The following is an 18,671-nucleotide window of genomic DNA, read 5'->3' on the forward strand; positions in this document are numbered from 1 at the left end:
TGGACAGGGGATATGGGGAGAAGGCAGGAACGGGGTAATGAATGTGGATGATCAGCCATGATCACATTGAATGTCGGTGCTGGCCCGAAGGGCCGAATGGCCTACTCCTATTGTCTATTTCAGTTTAGAGATACAGCGAGGAAACAGGCCCTTCAGCGATCCCCACACACGAACACTACCCTACACACACTGGGGACAACACAAAGCCAGGGATACGAGCCAAATGCAGGCAAGTGGGACGGGTTTAGACCACCTTGGTCGGCTTAGATTAGATTGCAGAGCCTGTTTATCTTTCCCGTGTTCGATCTGACCAGTCACCATCTGTGTGTGTGGGTCTGCATGTTCTCCTGTGGCCTCCTCTGCCCCCAGTTTCTTCCCACGCCCCAAAGACTTGCGGGACTGTGGGTTAAACAGTCACCAGCGCGGGGTAAATTGTCCCCCAGCTTGAATGGTTCAACCCAGGGGGGAACATGGGGAAAATACTCAGCGGGTGAGGCAGCGTCTATGGAGCGAAGGAATAGGTGACAATAGACAATAGGTGCAGGAGGAGGCCATTTGGCCCTTCGAGTCAGCACCGCCATTCAATGTGATCATGGCTGATCATCACCAATCAGTACCCCGTTCCTGCCTTCGCCCCATATAACCTGACTACGCTATCTTTAAGAGCCCTATCTAGCTCTCTCTTGAAAGCATCGAGAGAACCGGCCTCCGAGGCAGAGAATTCCACTATGTGTGAAAAAAAGTGTTTCCGTTCTAAATGGCTTACTCCTTATTCTTAAACTGTGGCCCCTGGTTCTGGACTCCTTCAAGGGTCTCAGCCCGAAACGTCACCTATTCCTTCGCTCCATAGATGCTGCCTCACCCGCTGAGTTTAGACAGCACTTTTGTCTACCTTCGATTTTTCCAGCATCTGCAGTTCCTTCTTAAACATGGAATTAGGGTAAATAGGTGGCTGATGGTCAGCATGGACTGTGTTTCCATGGAGAAGCAGGGAATCGCAGATACTGGTTTATAGAAAAAGGACACAAAGTGCTGGAGGAACTCAGCGGGTCAGGCAGCATTTGTGGAGAACACGGATAGGTGACGCTTCGGGACGGGACCCTTCTTTAGACCGTCTGAAGAAGGGTCCCGACCCTAAACATTGCTTATCCATATTCTCCAGCGATGCTGCCTGCCTGACCCACTGTGTTACTCCAGCAGTGAGCGCCCTTTCTCAGACTGTTTCTGTGCTGTACCACTTGAATCTGACACGGGATGCCACAGCCTTCCTTCCAATAGCTGGGGCCAGCTCCCCACTTGCAGTAACAGCACCCACCGTGAAGTGAGGTGCTCACTCAGTATAGTTTGGAGAGCGAGGTCCCACGGGCCGGGTGCTAGAGGGAGCATCTGGAACTCACTGAAAGGCAGGTTGCAGAACCCGGTTCAATCCCGACTCCGGGTGCTGTCTGTAAGGAGTTTGTACTTCGTTCCATGACCCGTGTGGGTTTTCCCGGGTGCTCCAGGAAAGTTTAGAGTTTCCTCCCACACTCCAAAGACGAACAGGTTTATAGGTTAATTGGCTTTGGTAAAGATTGCAAAATTGTCCCTAGTGTGTGGGATAGCGCAGTGCACAGGTAATCGCTGGAAGCTGCGGACTCGGTGGGCAAAGGGCCCCTCTCTCCGCTGTTTCGCTAAACCATAGACCATCGACAATAGGTGCAGGAGTAGAGGCCATTTGGCCCTTCGAGCCAGCACCGCCATTCAATGTGATCGTGGCTGATCATCCCCAATCAGTGCCCCGTTCCTGCCTTCTCCCAATATCCCTTGACTCCACTATTTTTAAGAGCCCTAACTAGCTCTCTTCAACTAAAGGGATGCACAGCAAAAAATACTTTGCAAGGCCATGGGGGATGGCGGGGTCACCTCCAGAGTTCAGCGGTGATAGGAGCAGAATTAGGCCATTCGGCCCGTAAAGTCTACTCCACCATTCAATCATGGCTGACCTATCTTCCCCTCCCAACCCTATTCTCTTACCTTCTCCCCATAACCCAAACCAATCAAGAATCTGTCTATCTCTGCCTTAAAAAAATATCCATTGACTTGGCCTCCGCAGCCGTCTGTGGCAAAGAATTCCACAGATTCACCACCCTCCGACTAAAGAAATTCCTCCTCATCTCCTTCCGAAAGGAACGACCTTTAATTATGAGGTGATGACCTCTGGACCTAGACTCTCCCACTAGTGGAAAGATGCTCTCCACTCTATCCATTCTTCAAAACTGCATTGAAGACGCAAGACACCTGGGCAGGTAGGTACATGTTTAGGAAAGGCCCAACAGGAAATGGACCAAGTGCAGACAAATGCGACTAGCTCAGATCTGGCATCTTGGTCGGCATCGGTGAGTTGGGCCGAAGGGCCTGTTTCCTTGCTATATGACTGACTGTATGGATACAAAACCAAACCGCCCAATTCAACCCAGTCGCCCCAAAAGTTAGTCTGATGTATCTGACCCCTGCACGTCGTATGGTTTATAAACACACTCTTCCAAATATGGCCCCATTCTGCGTACATCATCATCACCCCCCCCCCCCCCCCCACGCGGGACCCTGGAATACAAGCACGCTGCTCCTTGCCCCTGACTGTAGTGTTATGTTTTAAATGTACTTTAATACAGAGAAATTGCAAGTGTGAGGCTGAGGGAGAGTGCTTTGTAAAGGGACACAACTTTGTGTAGACCAGTGATATTTCCTTCTCCCCACAACCCTCACTCCCCTCCCCCTCCTCATTCTCAAGCGAGCATTCCCCACACCCCAGGAGGGGGGTGGTGTGAGGGTCTGACTTATGCAAGTGTGTACGCAATGACAATACTGAGGCACGATGGCCCTCTCACCCCCCCCCCCCCCCCTCCTCTGCACACGAACGGTAAATGGCTCCTATTCATACAAGCCCTTTACCCTGGGCCCCTTCCCTCCCGCCCCACGCAGCTGAGACAAGACAAGATCAGAGCAGAGAGCGGGGAAGGAGGTGGGGGGGGGGGGGGGGGGGGGGGGTGGGGGGGGGGGGGTGGGTAGGGGCGTGCGGGAGGGAAGAGAGGCCTTGCAGAATTTAGCGGGCATTGGGGGGAAAAAGAGAGATTTCTATTAAGCTTTGGTTTATTCCTCGATTGTAAGCCAGCCTTAAAAAGAGAGCAAATTCAATAGTACAACTGAAATAGGAGGGGGGGGGGAAGACTGGGGGCTGGGAGAAGAACGTTGTTACTAAACCATGGGCATGAAATGAGTAGAGGGCGCAGGGGAGTGGGTTACCTGCACACGAGGGGATTTAACAAGCTTCCAGCTTGGAACTGGGACAAGAAGAAAATGAGACAGCCGTGTCTCTCTTTCCTGGCCAGCTCCGGAAACGTGTGAAGATTTCCGATTCCCCTCCATGCCCCCCCGCCGACGTAACGCTCAGCCGCTCCTGCTTCACTCGCCCCCCCCACTCCCAAATACCAACCTACCTCTCAGAAATGCTGGAGTAACTCAGCAGGTCAGGCAGCATCTCTGGAGAAAAGGAATAGGTGATGTTTCGGGTCGAGGCCCTTCTTCAGACTGATAGAGGCGAGGGGGGTGGGAGCAGGGGAAAATGGAGCAGAGAAAAGGCCAGACAAAGCAGGGCCGGCAATGGATGGCCCAAGAAACGGTCCTCGGATTATCTGTTGCAGGCCCTATTATGCTCGGACTTTTTCTTGCCTCCAGTCTCACCTCCCCTCCTATCTTTGTCTGAATAGGGGTACCAACCCAAAACACCACCTACTCTCCAGAGATGCTGACTGACCGGCTGAGTTACTGCAGCGTTTTGTGTCTATCTTCAGTATAAACCAGCACCTGCAGTTCCTTCTCCCCTCACCCCAACCTCTCAGCTATCCTCTCCCTCCCTTTGATACCTTTCAAATCTGGAGCAGGTGGAACTTGCTCCTTATTAAGATCACGCCGATCTGCTGCCTTATTAAGATCACGTCTGATCTGACTAACCTTCCTCCCATCACCCTGCGCTAAGAGAATGCCTCTTCCTCCGACTTAATGACGTTCAGACTCTACTTTCCCCGTCCTTAGGGAAGAGTTTCAAAGAGATGTGTCCCTCGGAGGGGAAACTATTTCTCCTGGCCTCGAATGGACAACACGTTACTTTACACCAGCATCTGCTGTTCCTTCTTACACACTGCGACACGGTGGTGCAGCGGTAGAGTTGCTGCCTTACAGCTCGATCCTGACTACGGGTGCTTGTCTATACGGAGTTTGTACATTCTCCCTGTGACCCTTGTGGGTTTTATCTGAGTTCTTCGGCTTCCTCCCACACTCCAAAGACGTCCGCTGCATCCTTAGCCCTAACCTTCTGATGCCCTTGCCCAGACGCTGATAAGCAAGTCCTCCTCCTTTCAACAGACTGCGCCCTCCCTCTCAGAATAAAGGGGAAACCATTTAAGACTGAGGTGAGAAAAAACTTTTTCACCCAGAGAGTTGTGAATTTGTGGAATTCCCTGCCACAGAGGGCAGTGGAGGCCAAGTCACTGGATGGATTTAAGAGAGAGTTAGATAGAGCTCTAGGGGCTGGTGGAATCAAGGGATATGGGGAGAAGGCAGGCACGGGTTATTGATTGGGGACGATCAGCCATGATCACAATGAATGGCGGTGCTGGCTTGAAAGGCCTCCTCCTGCACCTATTTTCTATGTTTCTAAATCTACACCACCCTCCATTGATGTTTCTCAGCCAGCCTCATTATCCCACCTCCTCTCCACACTTTCACACCCCTCTCTGGCCCACTACCACTTACAGGTCCTGGTCACTCGCTCTGGCCAGGGACATTACAGGTCCTGGTCACTTGCTCTGGCCAGGGACATGCAGCTGGTGAACAGACCCGAGTAGTAAATGCCCTGCACACAGCAGCACTGCTCGCCCCTTGAGAAGGGTGATGGGGTGGCCCGCTAGCGAGGCGGAGGCTGACGGGCTTTCCTCACATCCCACCCAAAGACCCAGGCATTTTTGTTTTAAAATAAAAATCTGCTGGTGGTATTTCTTTAGACTTTAGAGAAACAGACCCTTCAGCCCTCCGAGTCCGTGCTGACCAGCGATCACCCCGTACACTATTCTACACATTAGGAACAATTTACTTTTTAATTTGAAATTGAAGCCAATTAACCTACAAACCTGTACGTCTTTGGAGACCGAAGATCTCGAAGACATCCCACGCAGGTCACGGGGAGAACGTATAAACTCCTCACAGACAAGCAACCGTAGTCAAAATCGAGCCCGGGTCTCTGCAGCAACTCTACCGCTGCACCAGCCATTTTGGAACTGCTTTGGTTTGCCTTGAAAGCTATGAGGCTAGAAAGGTGAGGCAGAACGCACCTTCCCCCACAGCAGAGGAATCTAGCCTTCCTTCTCGCTCAGCAACTCGGTTAGAAGACCGAGCAGGTCACACCGCATCCCGTGTTGGCTGTGGAGCTGAGTGCTACACATCTCACCATAGTCCCACCAGAGAGGCGGGGAGGTCAGTAACCTGGAACCTACTCTACAGCTGGGGTGCTGGCACTTCCGCCTGTGGAGAGGCCCAGGCAGTTGTTGCTATTTTCTCGATCCCCACTCTCATCCCTCCCCTGGTTCAGGGAAACCAAAACCCTGGACTTTAGAACCACTCAGTGCTGGGTTAGCCTGTTCCGTGCTGTATCTAGAGTCTAAAGTGAAGCAGCTGGCCGTTTCCAGGCACCGATAGGGGACGATCAGCTTCCAGGCAGTGCCTGGAAACGGCCAGCTGCTTCACTTTAGACTTTAGACATACAGTGCGGAAACAGGCCCTTCGGCCCACCGAGCCCTTCCCGACCAGCGATCACCCCGTACACGAGCACTATCCGACACAGTAGGGACAATTTTCAATTTCCAGAAGCCAATTAACCTACAAAGGAGTGTGATAGAAAACTGGAGCATCCAGAGAAAACCCACGCGGTCAGAGGGAGAACGTAACTGTGTAGGTCTGGACCAAACTCGGGTCTCTGGCACTATCAGGCGGCAACTCTAACGCTGCGCCACTGTGCAGCCTCTAAACTCCAGTTACTCCAGCACTGTGTGTCTTTCCTTGGTAAAGCAGCACCAGCAGTTGTTTCCACTGCTAGTGAATCAATCACTGTCTCACCACACCCCACCACTGCACCCTGTCACTTGATCATGCCCTTGTCACAACATTAAGGCTGGGACTTTTAACAATGACCAAGAACCGTGGAGCTTGCAATGTACAGGCGACCAGCAATTCCGGAGCCGCTGAGAGATCCACAGACAAGGAATTGGGAGCCCAGGGCAATTGTCTCTCCCCACCGTGGCCTTCACGTCCTAACCCTCCCTCACCCCACTGCCCGACATGAGGAAGCCTACAACCCACCTCGGCAAACTCGCCCAGCACATCCATGCTGCCAAATAGACAGCCCCCCCCCAGGCCGATCCTATGCCCTGGCAGGTACTGAATGTAAGGAATGCCTGCCACCTCCACCCTTTCCAGCCTCGCCCGGCTCAAGCAACCTTCCCTCTTATCCTTCTGCCGACCGATTCCAGACTCTGCCCTCTGCTGCTCATGGAATGTGGCCCCCTCAACCTCCCTCCTTCCCAAGGAAACCACCTCCGCACGTTGTAGCTATAAACCTGCGGCCCCTGCAACTCCCTCGCAAGTCGGCGGGACCCTCTGGGGCGCCGCCACTGTTGGGCGCAGGCCAACACATCCACAGCAGAGGCTGTGCTGTTGTGAACCCCCCCACACAAGCACCACCACCACCACCACCACCAGTCTACAGGGGCAGTGTGTGGAGCAAGCGTAGGAGGGGTGGTGGGAACGCATTGTCTGCTTCGTTGCACTTCCTCGCCCACCCTGCTGTGGACCGTTGCAGTTCAACAACTGGTAACGGCAAGCCCGGCAAGCAGTGAAGGCCAGACCTCGCCACTGCTCTTGTGTGGGGAAAGACTTACAGCAGAGAGGGTGAGAGGGTGGTTGGAGGGGAGAGGACAAGTCTGTCACCTCCTAGCCATGGGGAGGGGGGGTCGGAGGTGGAGGAGTTACTGCTTGCTGCAGAAGCCCATTAACTAAGACTTACTTGCTTTGCACAAACCCTCAGGCTTCATCCTACAAGGATTGCAACGGACCCGGCTGCTGTGTGAAACAATCCGAGGGTCCACCGAACGTTGGTCAGTCCCCAAACCCTTAAGTTTTTTGGATGCACAGGTTTGTGTCTCACTTGGCATGGAGGACACACGAGCTGTATGGATACAGTGCTGCCGTTGATGTTTAGGGGGTGGGCAGAGAAACACTCCAGTGACTTGTGCATGTTGGAATTAAAACAAGGATCGGAAACAGCTTTATTTTTTCCCAGACAAACAGAGATCCGTTAGTAAGTGCACTGTGGCCAATGGGATCTTTGGGGAGAGGGGGAGTGAGGAATGGAAGGTGCGGGGGGAGGGGGGGGGGGGAGTGAGGTATGAAGGGCAAGGAGTGGGAAGGGGGAAAAAAAAACTGCCTGCTCAACTATGCCGCCAGAGACCAACATTATAAAAATATTATTGATGAAGGCACTAAAAATTCTACCAGCCTGCTTCTGAAAAACCCTCTAAAAAGGCTATACTTGGCTGCAAAAATCAAACGGAGAAGTGGAGATCTGTACAAAAATATATATATATATATACTTCTTCCATATATATATAAAACACCATCAATATATAGCGGACAAAAACTTTAAAAATTGCACTTAAACACTTCAAAATTCAACAGTTCGATTCAAGCTCGGAGAAAAAGGAGGAAAGGAGGGGTAAGAGTTTTCTCGAACAAAACATGTCAAGAGATCACCTCTGGAAAAATCGTTAACAGTTCGAACAGTAGTTTAAAAAAAGGGGGAAAACACTTGGAAAAAAGAGAGAGAAGTTAAAAACCTTAGGTGAAAAACACTTCCTCAGAATATTAAATTAAAAAAGACTTTAAACTAAATATAATCAAAATTATCTATGTGTGCCTTCGGACAATCTACCCGCGCACACCGCTAAAACTACAGAGTTTTTTTTTTAAAAAAGGAGTATACAGCTTTTTTAAAAAAAGGAAAAATATTTTGCATCTCTTAAACACTTCAGCTTTAAAAAAACGTTTCGTGAAAAAAAAATGTTGGTGCTTACTTCTGCATTCATGTTGATCTTATAGTGAGGCCCAACCAACTGGTTTTTAGGGAAAAAGTGTCCACAAAACTGCGAATATAAAAAAAGATTAAGAGTACAAAAGTTCAACAGAAGCAACTTTGAGGAAAAGAAAACATTCTCATTTCATTAAAGCGCCCAGCACTGAGAGCTGCGGCCTTTTGCCACCCTGGTGGGTTCGGGGCTCGCTGCTCTGGCCACCATCTTGTATGCACTGGCAGCCCTGCCAGTGATACAAGCGGGCAGGCTAAGCATTGGCCTATAAGCAGCGGCCACTCCTCGCCGCGGCTCCAGAGCCACCGCAATGTGGGTTAATCGTTTTACTAAAAAAATAAATGGTGCTAAATTAGCAGGAGTCAGCCATGGTGGAATTTGACACCGAACCATTCTGAGTCTTTCTGTGATCAACATCTTGATGGCAGCAAAGTGTGCCAACTTTGACTTTTTTCCCCCCTTGGAAAAGAAATTCAAAAACATTGTAGATTGTGCAGCATTTTTAATTATTGTTTCATATACCTTTTTTTTAATGTATAAAAGAAAATGCCAATTTGCATTTGAAGTTATTTTTTCGTTTCAAGATGCAGAGGTAAAAACCAACAAGTGTATTTGCTGTTTTGTCCCCCAAATTAAACATTTCCAAAGCACAAAACATTAACAATGTTTTCAAAACAGGAAATGTAGAGAAACGGCCTTGAAGATTTCTTTTACAATTTAACTGTTTGGGGAAAAAGAACTGTCCGATTTCTCAAAATAGGCTGCCGGTTGTCAAGAAATTTGAAGGGTGTTTTTTTTTTTGGCATTAGTAGCTGCAAAATGCATGGAATAAAAAGCATTTTACTTCAAAAAAAAATAAAAGGTCAACAAGGTACAAAATATGAAATTTTCCTTTTTTCAAAATGCCAAATACACGCAAAACACAACATTCTCCAATTCAAAAGATCTAAAACATTTTTAAAAAAATAGGAGAATCTTCTCTGCTCTTGAGAAGAGGAGAAAGATTCTACTTTCTCCCCAATCATATTTTTTTTCTACCCCCCCCCCCACGTGTTACGTTTCCTGCGAAAGGCTCATATGGCAAGTACAAAATCGTGCAGAAACACCTTAAAAGCACTTCATGTTCTGCCTTGTAATCGGACATATGCATAAAAAGGCATCTGAGCTGTGGTATGGAAAAAATCCAAAGTGCAAAGCATAGCGTAGAATAGAAAGTTTTTTTTAAAAATGCTTCCTATTGCGAAAAAATAAGTTTTCTAAAAATCTCTCGTTTGCACTCGTGTAAATTAGATAAAAGCATAACCCTTCCAACTTAAAAACAAATCTCAAAATGCTTCCACTCTCCCCATTCCTAAAAAAGTGCAAATTGCCCATCTGTTTTGTAAAATAAAGGGAGTTTTTGTTCCAAAAATCCTTTTAAAAGTTTGGTTTTAAAACTAACTGATTCCAACCATGATAACATTAATGTGATTCCCATTTGTAATAATAAATATATATAAATGCATTACCAAAATGAATATTAAGTTTGGATTAGATTGGGATTAGTGTAAATTAATTATCAAATTTGCAAGTGTACATTTAATTTGAGATTACGTTACATATATTTATTCATAAATTAGGTATTAAATTTAAAGGCAAAGAGCTTTACCTACAAGTAAAATTTGTCCAATGTATGGCGATATGCAATACATTCAATCAAATTCCAAATAATAAACTTATGACTGTCATAAACATTCAAAATTAAGGTACATTTAAATGTAGTTCTAATCTTCAAGTTCAAAGATTAATTTTAGAGCAAAGAAGCAAATTCATATTAGAATGAACCGTTTGTAATTACGCTAGGCACAGCAAGCCAGAATACACTAAAATAATTCAAAACTAGATATATTAACACTATATTGTTAGCTCTCAGATTTTGAGCCTCCATATTGTAGTCAGGACCTGGTGTTATATTTTTTAATTAATGTAAGTTTTGCGGTGGTTACACTTTCTAACTATTTAAATCAACATTTTAAACAATTATAATTTTTAGACCATTCATTTAAATTTGAACTAAGCGCATATATTTGAGAAGTTTTACAAAAATGCATTTCTTTATAGCCATTGTGCTAAACTGGTGGGAAAAGATTTAAGAAAGAATTGTAAACAGAATTTAACTTGGGGAATGCGTAGGAAGGAACTGCAGACGCTGGTTCACATTAAAGACACAAAATGCTGGAGTAACTCAGCGGGACAGGCAGCACCTCCGAAGAAGGAATGGGCGATGTTTCTGGTCAAGAAACTTCTTCAGTTTGAGGAAGGATCTCGAACCAAAACGTCACCCATTCCTTCTCTCCAGAGATGCTGCCTGTCCTGCTGAGTTACTCCAGCGTTTAGTGTCTATCATGTATTTAACTTGGGGAAGTTGGCAATAATCAACACAATGGAATTAGTATGAAAGGATATTAGTTTGAACCAGATCATGAAAGGCTATTTTGGATTAACTAATTATTCAAGCAGAATTTAAAATCTTTCTCATTCACTTCCAACTTCCAATCATTTATATTTCCCAAATGAACTAGAAAGATTTTAGCTATACAGGTACTATGGATTAAAACTGAAGCAGAAATCACTTTCACAGCTCATTTGCATTATTTGAAATTTGCAGTTTAACAATAACTAAATTCCACACAACAGTTTATAGTTGCTACATTGACAATAAGCCCTATTTTTGGTCCTAGTTAATAACCCAACAGTACATTTTTAGCCAGCAGAAAGGTTATTTGGGATTATTAACTACAAACTAGAACTACCTCACAACCAAAATAACTAGAATGATCTATTTAAGAAGAAACTGATTTTTAGTTAAACAAAACTTAGCTTTGTGGAAATATTTATTGAATTCCGAATATTATTCCAATGTCAATAGTCCATTCAATAAAAAAAACTAAATATTGTAATGTAGGGTTCTACTTTAGGACATACTGAGCATCATCTGGACGGGGACAGTTTATTTTTTTACTCGAGTTTTCAGCATCTGCACTTTCTTGTATCACGATTATTTATAATTGTGTCGTATTCACAGTTAAGATATTTTAAATTAAAATTTTTTTTTTAAATCAGAACCAAAGTTATTTTAATTGGGGGCACAGGTTTAATAACAATTAAAACATCTCATTAAAAATATTCCTATATAACAATTTTGAGCATTCCATGAATACTGTCAATAAACAAAGGCCATCAACATTTAAATTCTCTAAACATATCCTAGCTTTATAAGGTTTGGAACTGAGGCAAGTGGTTAGTTACAATTTAGGCTGAAAACAGCAAAGTGATTTATACTTCTGTTGCGTTTTTACACATTTAGTCAAAGACTTTTCTGCCAAAAGTTTAATGCACAGTGCTAACAACAGAACATAATTTTGTACCCGTGTAAATTTTGCAACAAACTAATTAGCCGAAAATGTCTGGAGCTCTACACCTGAACAAGCATTTTCATCTGCCTTGTGGAGATTTAAGTAACTGAATTACATTTAATTAAGGCTTAATCAAAGTCCCTGCTGAGAGGTTTATCGATCCTTTTTATTTGAACAATCAGTCGAGCTTTTCACATAGAAATATATTCCTACTCCAACTTTAGATAGGGCCTCAACACCTGAAAGCTACATATATTATTTTATTTTTGCAGATTTATTTAAAATGCTGGGGATATAAACGAGGCAACAATGACCAAAGTCATTGTTTATCTAAATTTCACTGCGTGCCCCACTAGCTGTTAAAGCTTTACTGGTCTACAGACATTTTGCGTAACATTCACACAAATGTGTACGGATTTACATTGGTCCCTCTCCTGGAGGTCCCAGCATAAGAGTTACGACAATGCCAGCTTCTCCAAGTGTACGTGGATTCCTGTCAGTTTAGACCGGGCCCCACAACGTTACACGTCAACATTTCTATGGATTTTCATCCACGTTTATGTGGATTCTCCTCTGTTGCGTAACAATTTAAACACAGCCACAGCACGGAAATGTTATTCTGACCTAGGATTATCCACAATTATTTAGATCAATCCTCATTTGCGTGGATTAGTTCCATTTCTGGACTCTAAGGCAAGAGACCAGCACCAGAATGTTAGTTATCAGCATTTATACAGATTTATCCCCATTTATATAGATTTATTCATATTCTGAGGTGTTTGAACGCCTTTTCCAGGATTATCCACTTTTATACAGATTACACTCCACTCTAAATTATTAAAATGAGGGCCTGATACCAGACTATTATACAACATTTCTTTGGATATGGGTGATTGAGGTCCGAGGATCAGATTATTAACATTTTTATCTAGGTTGCTCTCTACTCCTAGGGGTGCCATGAGGCCCTCACAGTATATTTAACTTTATTTATATAGATTCTACACTATCCCCAGCACCAACATGTTACTCTTATCCAGGATGGTCCACATTTATATGTATTTACCCAGATTTAGACAAGGCTCGAGGAACAAAATGTTATTTATAGACCACTGGGACACAAACAAATGTAATTAGTATTTAGGATTTCCCACAATGAAATAGGCATTTAAATGGGGCCCAAACAAGAGGAACATTATTTGACCACATTTACATAGATTTATCCACATAGACATTTAGATGGGGCCCTAACAACATTTCTATAGATTCACCAATATTTAGGAGCCCTTGTAACAGTAAGTTAGTTATCCATATTTATAGATTTATCCACTTTTATTGAGTTCTACCTACATTTATGATTTATAGATTTACTTACATTAATAGAGATCTATATAGATTTATCTACATTCATAAGAGATTTATATCGATGTACTTATTATATTGTGTGTCTATCTTTACTTATTACATTTGTAGGTTTACCTACATTTACAGAGACCTGTCTTTTATTTAGAATTACCTACATTTAGAGATTTATTCACATTTATATAAATGTACCTACATTTATAGGGATTTCTCCATAATTATATAGAATTACCTACATTTAGAGAGATTTACCTACATTTATAGGGATTTCTCCATACATGTAGAATCACCTACATTTAGAGAGGTGTACCTACATTTAGAGAGATGTACCTACATTTAGAGAGATTTACTTACATTTAGAGAGATTTACCTACATTTATAGGGATTTCTCCATACATATAGAATCACCTACATTTAGAGAGATATACCTACATTTAGAGAAATATACCTATTTAGAGAGATTTACCTACATTTAGAGAGATGTACCTACATTTAGAGAGATGTACCTACATTTAGATATAACTACATTTAGAGAGATGTACCTACATTTAGAGAGATTTACCTACATTTATAGGGATTTCTCCATACACATAGCATTACCTATATTTAGAGAGATTTATCCACATTTATATAGATTTCCCTACATTTATAGAGGTCCCTCAACACCCCCCAGCCTACTACCCTGACCCCAGGTCCCCACCTCCTGGCCCCCAGACTACTACCCTGACCCTAGATCCCCACCCAACAACCGCCCCCCCCCCCCAAAAAAAAAACCCCTCCCCCCCCCCCCCCCTTCCCCTTCCCTCCCACCTCTGACCTTCCTGCTGCGTTAAGACTGTTGGTACTCACCGAGGAGAGGGCAAAACCCCCGAGAGACAGTGAGGAGGGGGGTGGGTGGGGGGGTGAGGTGAGGTGATGAGGGATGGAGGGAGGGAGGGGAGGGAGAGGCGGCTCTAGTTTGAGGGGGGGGGGGTGACGGATGTCCTTGTTAATGATCGGGAATGGAGGTTTAACTTTGCTGGGGAGGCTGGGCTGCTCCACACGCCGGGAAAGGAGGGTCGGGTCGGGATCCCACGCACACACACAGCACAGGCCTCAGGCCTTGTCCTCCTCCCCCCCCCCCGCCCTCCACCACCTCCTCCTCCTCCCGGTTGTTTTCGTCAGGAAATTATTTACAACAACAACAAAAAAAAAAAATCCCTCGGGTAAAATACAACGAAATGATGTTGTTTAAAAAAAAAAGAAAAAAACCTGGTTGGCCGGGTGAGGGGAAGGGGGGGCGGGGGGGGAGGGTTGAAACGACGAGAGAGAGAAAGAGAGAGATAGAGAGAGGAGGGAAAAGTTGCCCACAACAACCCACAAGATGGCGGCGGGCGGGGACGGACGGAGGAGGGCGGAGGGGGAGGGGCGGGACTCCGGCCGCTCAACGCGCCCGCTGAGTGGCTGCCACCCGAGGGCCGCCGCCCCCCATTGGTCGTCAATCACGTCCATCAGGCGGCGCGACCTCTCACACAGCCTTTAATTCCCCTCCACGCGCACCCTAACTTGACGAGAGGGGGCGGGACTCCGGCCGCTCAACGCGCCCGCTGAGTGGCTGCCGGACCGAGGGCCGCCGCCCCCCATTGGTCGTCATTCACGTCCATCAGGCGGCGCGACCTCTCACACAGCCTTTAAGTCCCCTCCGCGCGCACCCTAACTTGATGGGGGGAGGGGGGCGGGACTCCGACCGACAACCCCCGCCGCTGAGTGGCTGCTGGGCCGCGATCCGCCGTCCCCCATTGGTCAACAACCACGTCCATCAGGCGGCGCGACCTCTCACCCATCCTTTACGCGCACCCTAACTTGACGGCAGGGGGCGGGACTCCGGCCGATCAACGCGCCCGCTGAGTGGCTGCTGGGCCGCGATCCGCCGGCCCCCATTGGTCGTCATTCACGTCCATCAGGCGGCGCGACCTCTCACACAGCCTTTACGCGCACCCTAACTTGACGAGGGTGGGGCGGGACCACATCCGCCCAACGCGCCCGCTGAGTGGCTGCCGCCTGAGGCCCGCCGCCTCGCATTGGGCAACAGCCACGTCCATCAGGCGGCGCGACCTCTCACCCATCCTTTACGCGCAAACTAACTTGACGGCGGGGGGCGGGACTACGGCCGCCCAACGCGCCCGCTGAATGGCTGCCGCCCGAGATCCGCCGCCCCCCATTGGTCAACAGCCACGTCCATCAGGCGGCGCGACCTCTCACACAGCCTTTACGCGCATCCTAACTTGACGGGGAGTGGGGCGGGACTCCGGCCGCCCAATGAGCCCGCTGAGTGGCTGCCGCCCGAGGCCCGCCGCACCTCATTGGGCAACAGCCACGTCCATCATGCGGCGCGACCTCTCACACAGCCTTTATCGCCGCGCACCCTAACCTGACGCCGGACTTTTGTCTCCGACGAACGCTCCCCGTTGTCCCGCCCCCACTGCCCGCTCCGCCAATCGGCAGCCTCTGAGGGCCGACTGTCCGCGCTCTATTGGTCGGATGGGCCGTCAATCAAACCTCACGCCCCTTGAGCATTTTTTATTAAAGGAGCTCGTCTAGTGAATTTATTGTTCATTTCTTTAACGCCTTTGGATATATTTCCACCCGCTCGTAATAAAAAATAAAAAGGTAGTTGAGGCCAGTTCATTGGCTATATTTAAGAGGGAGTTAGATGGGGCCCTTGTGGCTAAAGGGATCAGGGGGTATGGAGAGAAGGCAGGTACAGGATACTGAGTTGGATGATCAGCCATGATCATATTGAATGGCGGTGCAGGCTCGAAGGGCCGAACGGCCTCTACTCCTGCACCTATTTCCTATGTTTCTATGATGCCTCTTTAGTGCAGGGTCCACCCGAGGGGGCTATTCCCCCGGAGAACGTGTCCCCTGGCTTACAGGATGACCAGGCGCAGCCTGAAGGGGAAGATTAGAGTGTGGGGGCACTCCAATCCTCCCTGCCTGTGCTCCCCATTGAGGCTACAAGCTCAGATGAGGGGTGTGCTGCCCCACCGGATGAGGGAGTAGGAGAGATTCCATGAACATCGGCCAATGATTGCCACAGTGAGGTGATTTCCCTGGTGGTGGTTGGGGACTCTTTGGGAGACGGTGCTAGGACGGGTACCATGGGAGCGGAGAAGTGCAGGGTCTACACGAGCCATCTTAACTACAATTCGAGTGGAGTGGCTTTCCTGTTGGACCCATTTTTCCAGCCGGAGGTCCTCATGGTGCAGGAAATTGTACCAGGCCGGTTGCTGTATCTGGCCGTTGCGCCTGGATGGCGTGCCGTTATACTTTATCAATGTGTACGCCCCCAAGACTGGCACCTGGGAGGTGACTATTTTGTTGAATACCATCGGCCGTGGAGAGTGCGTTTTCCTTGGGGGAGATTTTAATTGTACCCTTGAGGCGAGAGATCGCTCTGGCATTCAGCGTGACCCGGCAGCAATCGAGACTCTGAGAGAACTGGAAGGTACACAAAAATGCTGGAGAAACTTAGCGGGTGCAGCAGCATCTATGGAGCGAAGGAAATAGGTAACGTTTCGGGCCAAAACCCTTCTTCAGACATGATAGGGGGTGGCGGGGAGAAGGAAGGAAAAAGGAGGAGCCCGAGGGCTGGGGGATGGGAGGAGACAGCCCGAGGGCTGAGGAAGGGGAGGAGACAGCAAGGGCAAACAAAATTGGGAGAATTCAATGTTCATGCCCGCAGGATGCAGACTCACCAGGCGGAATATGAGGTGCTGTTCCTCCAATTTCCGGTGTTGCTCACTCTGGCCATGGAGGAGACCCAGGACAGAGAGGTCGGACGGGGAATGGGAGGGGGAGTTGAAGTGTTGAGCCACTGGGAGGTCAGGTAGGTTATTGCGGACCGAGCGGAGGTGTTCGGCGAAACGATCGCCCAACCTCCGCTTAGTCTCCCCTATGTAGATTCTGGAACTGGTACTGGTAGAACTGGTAGATTCTTTTGAGCTGGTCGATGCCTGGCCGAATTTCCATCCTGACTCCAGTGCCTTCTCGTACCGGTTTGAGGGTGGTGGTTCCCGTGTTGGCAGCTTGTACATTTCCATGGTCTATGTCTCTTGTGTCTCGGTGGACCACTGCCTGGTGTGAGTGGACTTTATCCCAGTGCGCCTACGGGCAGGGTCCGCGTATTGGCATTTTAATAACCGGCTGCTGGAGGATCGCCGATTCCGGGATTCGTTCAGGAAGTTCTGGGCGAAGTGGAGAGAGAGGCAGGGACGTTCCCTTTCCCCAAGGCAGTGTGTGTGTAGGATAGTATTAATATGCGGGGATCGCTGGTCGGCGCGGACTCGGTGGGCCGAAGGGCCTGATTCCTTACTGTATCTTTAAAACTAAACCACCAAATCTTAATTCTACAACACTGCAAAGCTTAAAGAATGTACCAACAATACAATTAGTGTCGCTGCAAAGTTTGTCCGTCAATGAAGCAGGTCAGATAAAATGTCCACTGCCCTGTAAGGAACTAAGACAAGGGGGTAGTCCCGATCTTCCAACCCACCTCATTGTAGGCCTAACACTTTTTTTAAACCTGCGTTTTCTCTGAAACTGGAACACTATAGCACTATATAGCGCACCCTGGTATTTTTCTCTTTGCACTACCTGTTGCACCTCCCTTTATGGCAACGTTAAGACTACATTTTTAACAACATCGGACTTGAATCATACAAAATGTGGGAGTTCTTCTTGAGGTACATAAGTGTGAAAACGCACACCTCCAAATTCAGGGACAGTTTCTTCCCAGCTGTTATTCGGCAACTGAATCATGCCATTAACAACTAGAGAGCAGTCCTGAGGTACCATCTACCTCATTGGAGACTATTGGACTATCTTTAATCAGGCTTCACCTTGCACTAAACATTCCTACATACCAGGAACAATTTACAGAAGCCAATTAATCTGCAAACCCCCTCTTCTTTGAGATGTGGGAGGAAACCGGAGCACCCGGAGAAAACTCACACGGTTACATGGAGAACGTACAAACGCCATACAGACAGCACCTGTGGTCAAGATCGAAGCCGGTTCTCTGTTGCTGTGAGGATGCAGCTCTATCAAATATAAACATAGACAATAGGTGCAGGAGTAGAGGCCATTCGGCCCATCGAGCCTGCACCACCATTCAATATGATCATGACTGATCATCCAACTCAGTGTCCCATCCCTGCCTTCTCTCCATACCCCCTGATCCTTTTAGCCACAAGGGCCACATCTAACTCCCTCTTAAATATAGCCAACGAACTGTGGCCTCAACTACCTTCTGTGGCAGAGAATTCCACAGATTCGCCACTCTCTGTGTGAAAAATGTTTACCTCATCTCGGTCCTAAAAGATTTCCCCCTTATCCTTAAACTGTGACCCCTTGTTCTGGACTTCCCCAACATCGGGAACAATCTTCCTGCATCTAGCCTGTCCAACCCCTTAAGACTTTTGTAAGTTTCTATAAGATCCCCTCTCAATCTTCTAAATTCTAGCGAGTACAAGCCGAGTCTATCCAGTCTTTCTTCATATGAAAGTCCTGACATCCCAGGAATCAGCCTGGTGAACCTTCTCTGTACTCCCTCTATGGCAAGAATGTCTTTCCTCAGATTAGGAGACCAAAACTGTACTCAATACTCCAGCTCAGAGGAAGCATTCTCTAGGCACTCCACCTCAACAGGGGGTGAAGGCCCCCCTTCAGGTTGCCCTTGGACCTCAGAGCCGTAGTCCATATCGGA

General features: G+C 47.4%; 1 protein-coding gene across 1 annotated transcript in view; it reads right to left on the bottom strand.

The window, feature by feature from the left end:
• LOC129694436 (heterogeneous nuclear ribonucleoprotein C-like) overlaps positions 1–14,287 on the bottom strand; it is a 38,612-nt gene extending 24,325 nt beyond the window's left edge. Inside the window, 2 exon segments of the mRNA XM_055631154.1 lie at positions 8,160–8,228; positions 13,775–14,287. Of these exon segments, the coding sequence (XP_055487129.1) occupies positions 8,160–8,171 (12 nt within the window). The 5' untranslated portion in view covers positions 8,172–8,228; positions 13,775–14,287.
• Between the last annotated feature and the right edge of the window lie 4,384 nt (positions 14,288–18,671).

This window comes from Leucoraja erinacea, unplaced genomic scaffold, assembly GCF_028641065.1.
Source record: "Leucoraja erinacea ecotype New England unplaced genomic scaffold, Leri_hhj_1 Leri_665S, whole genome shotgun sequence".
NCBI lineage: Eukaryota > Metazoa > Chordata > Chondrichthyes > Rajiformes > Rajidae > Leucoraja > Leucoraja erinaceus.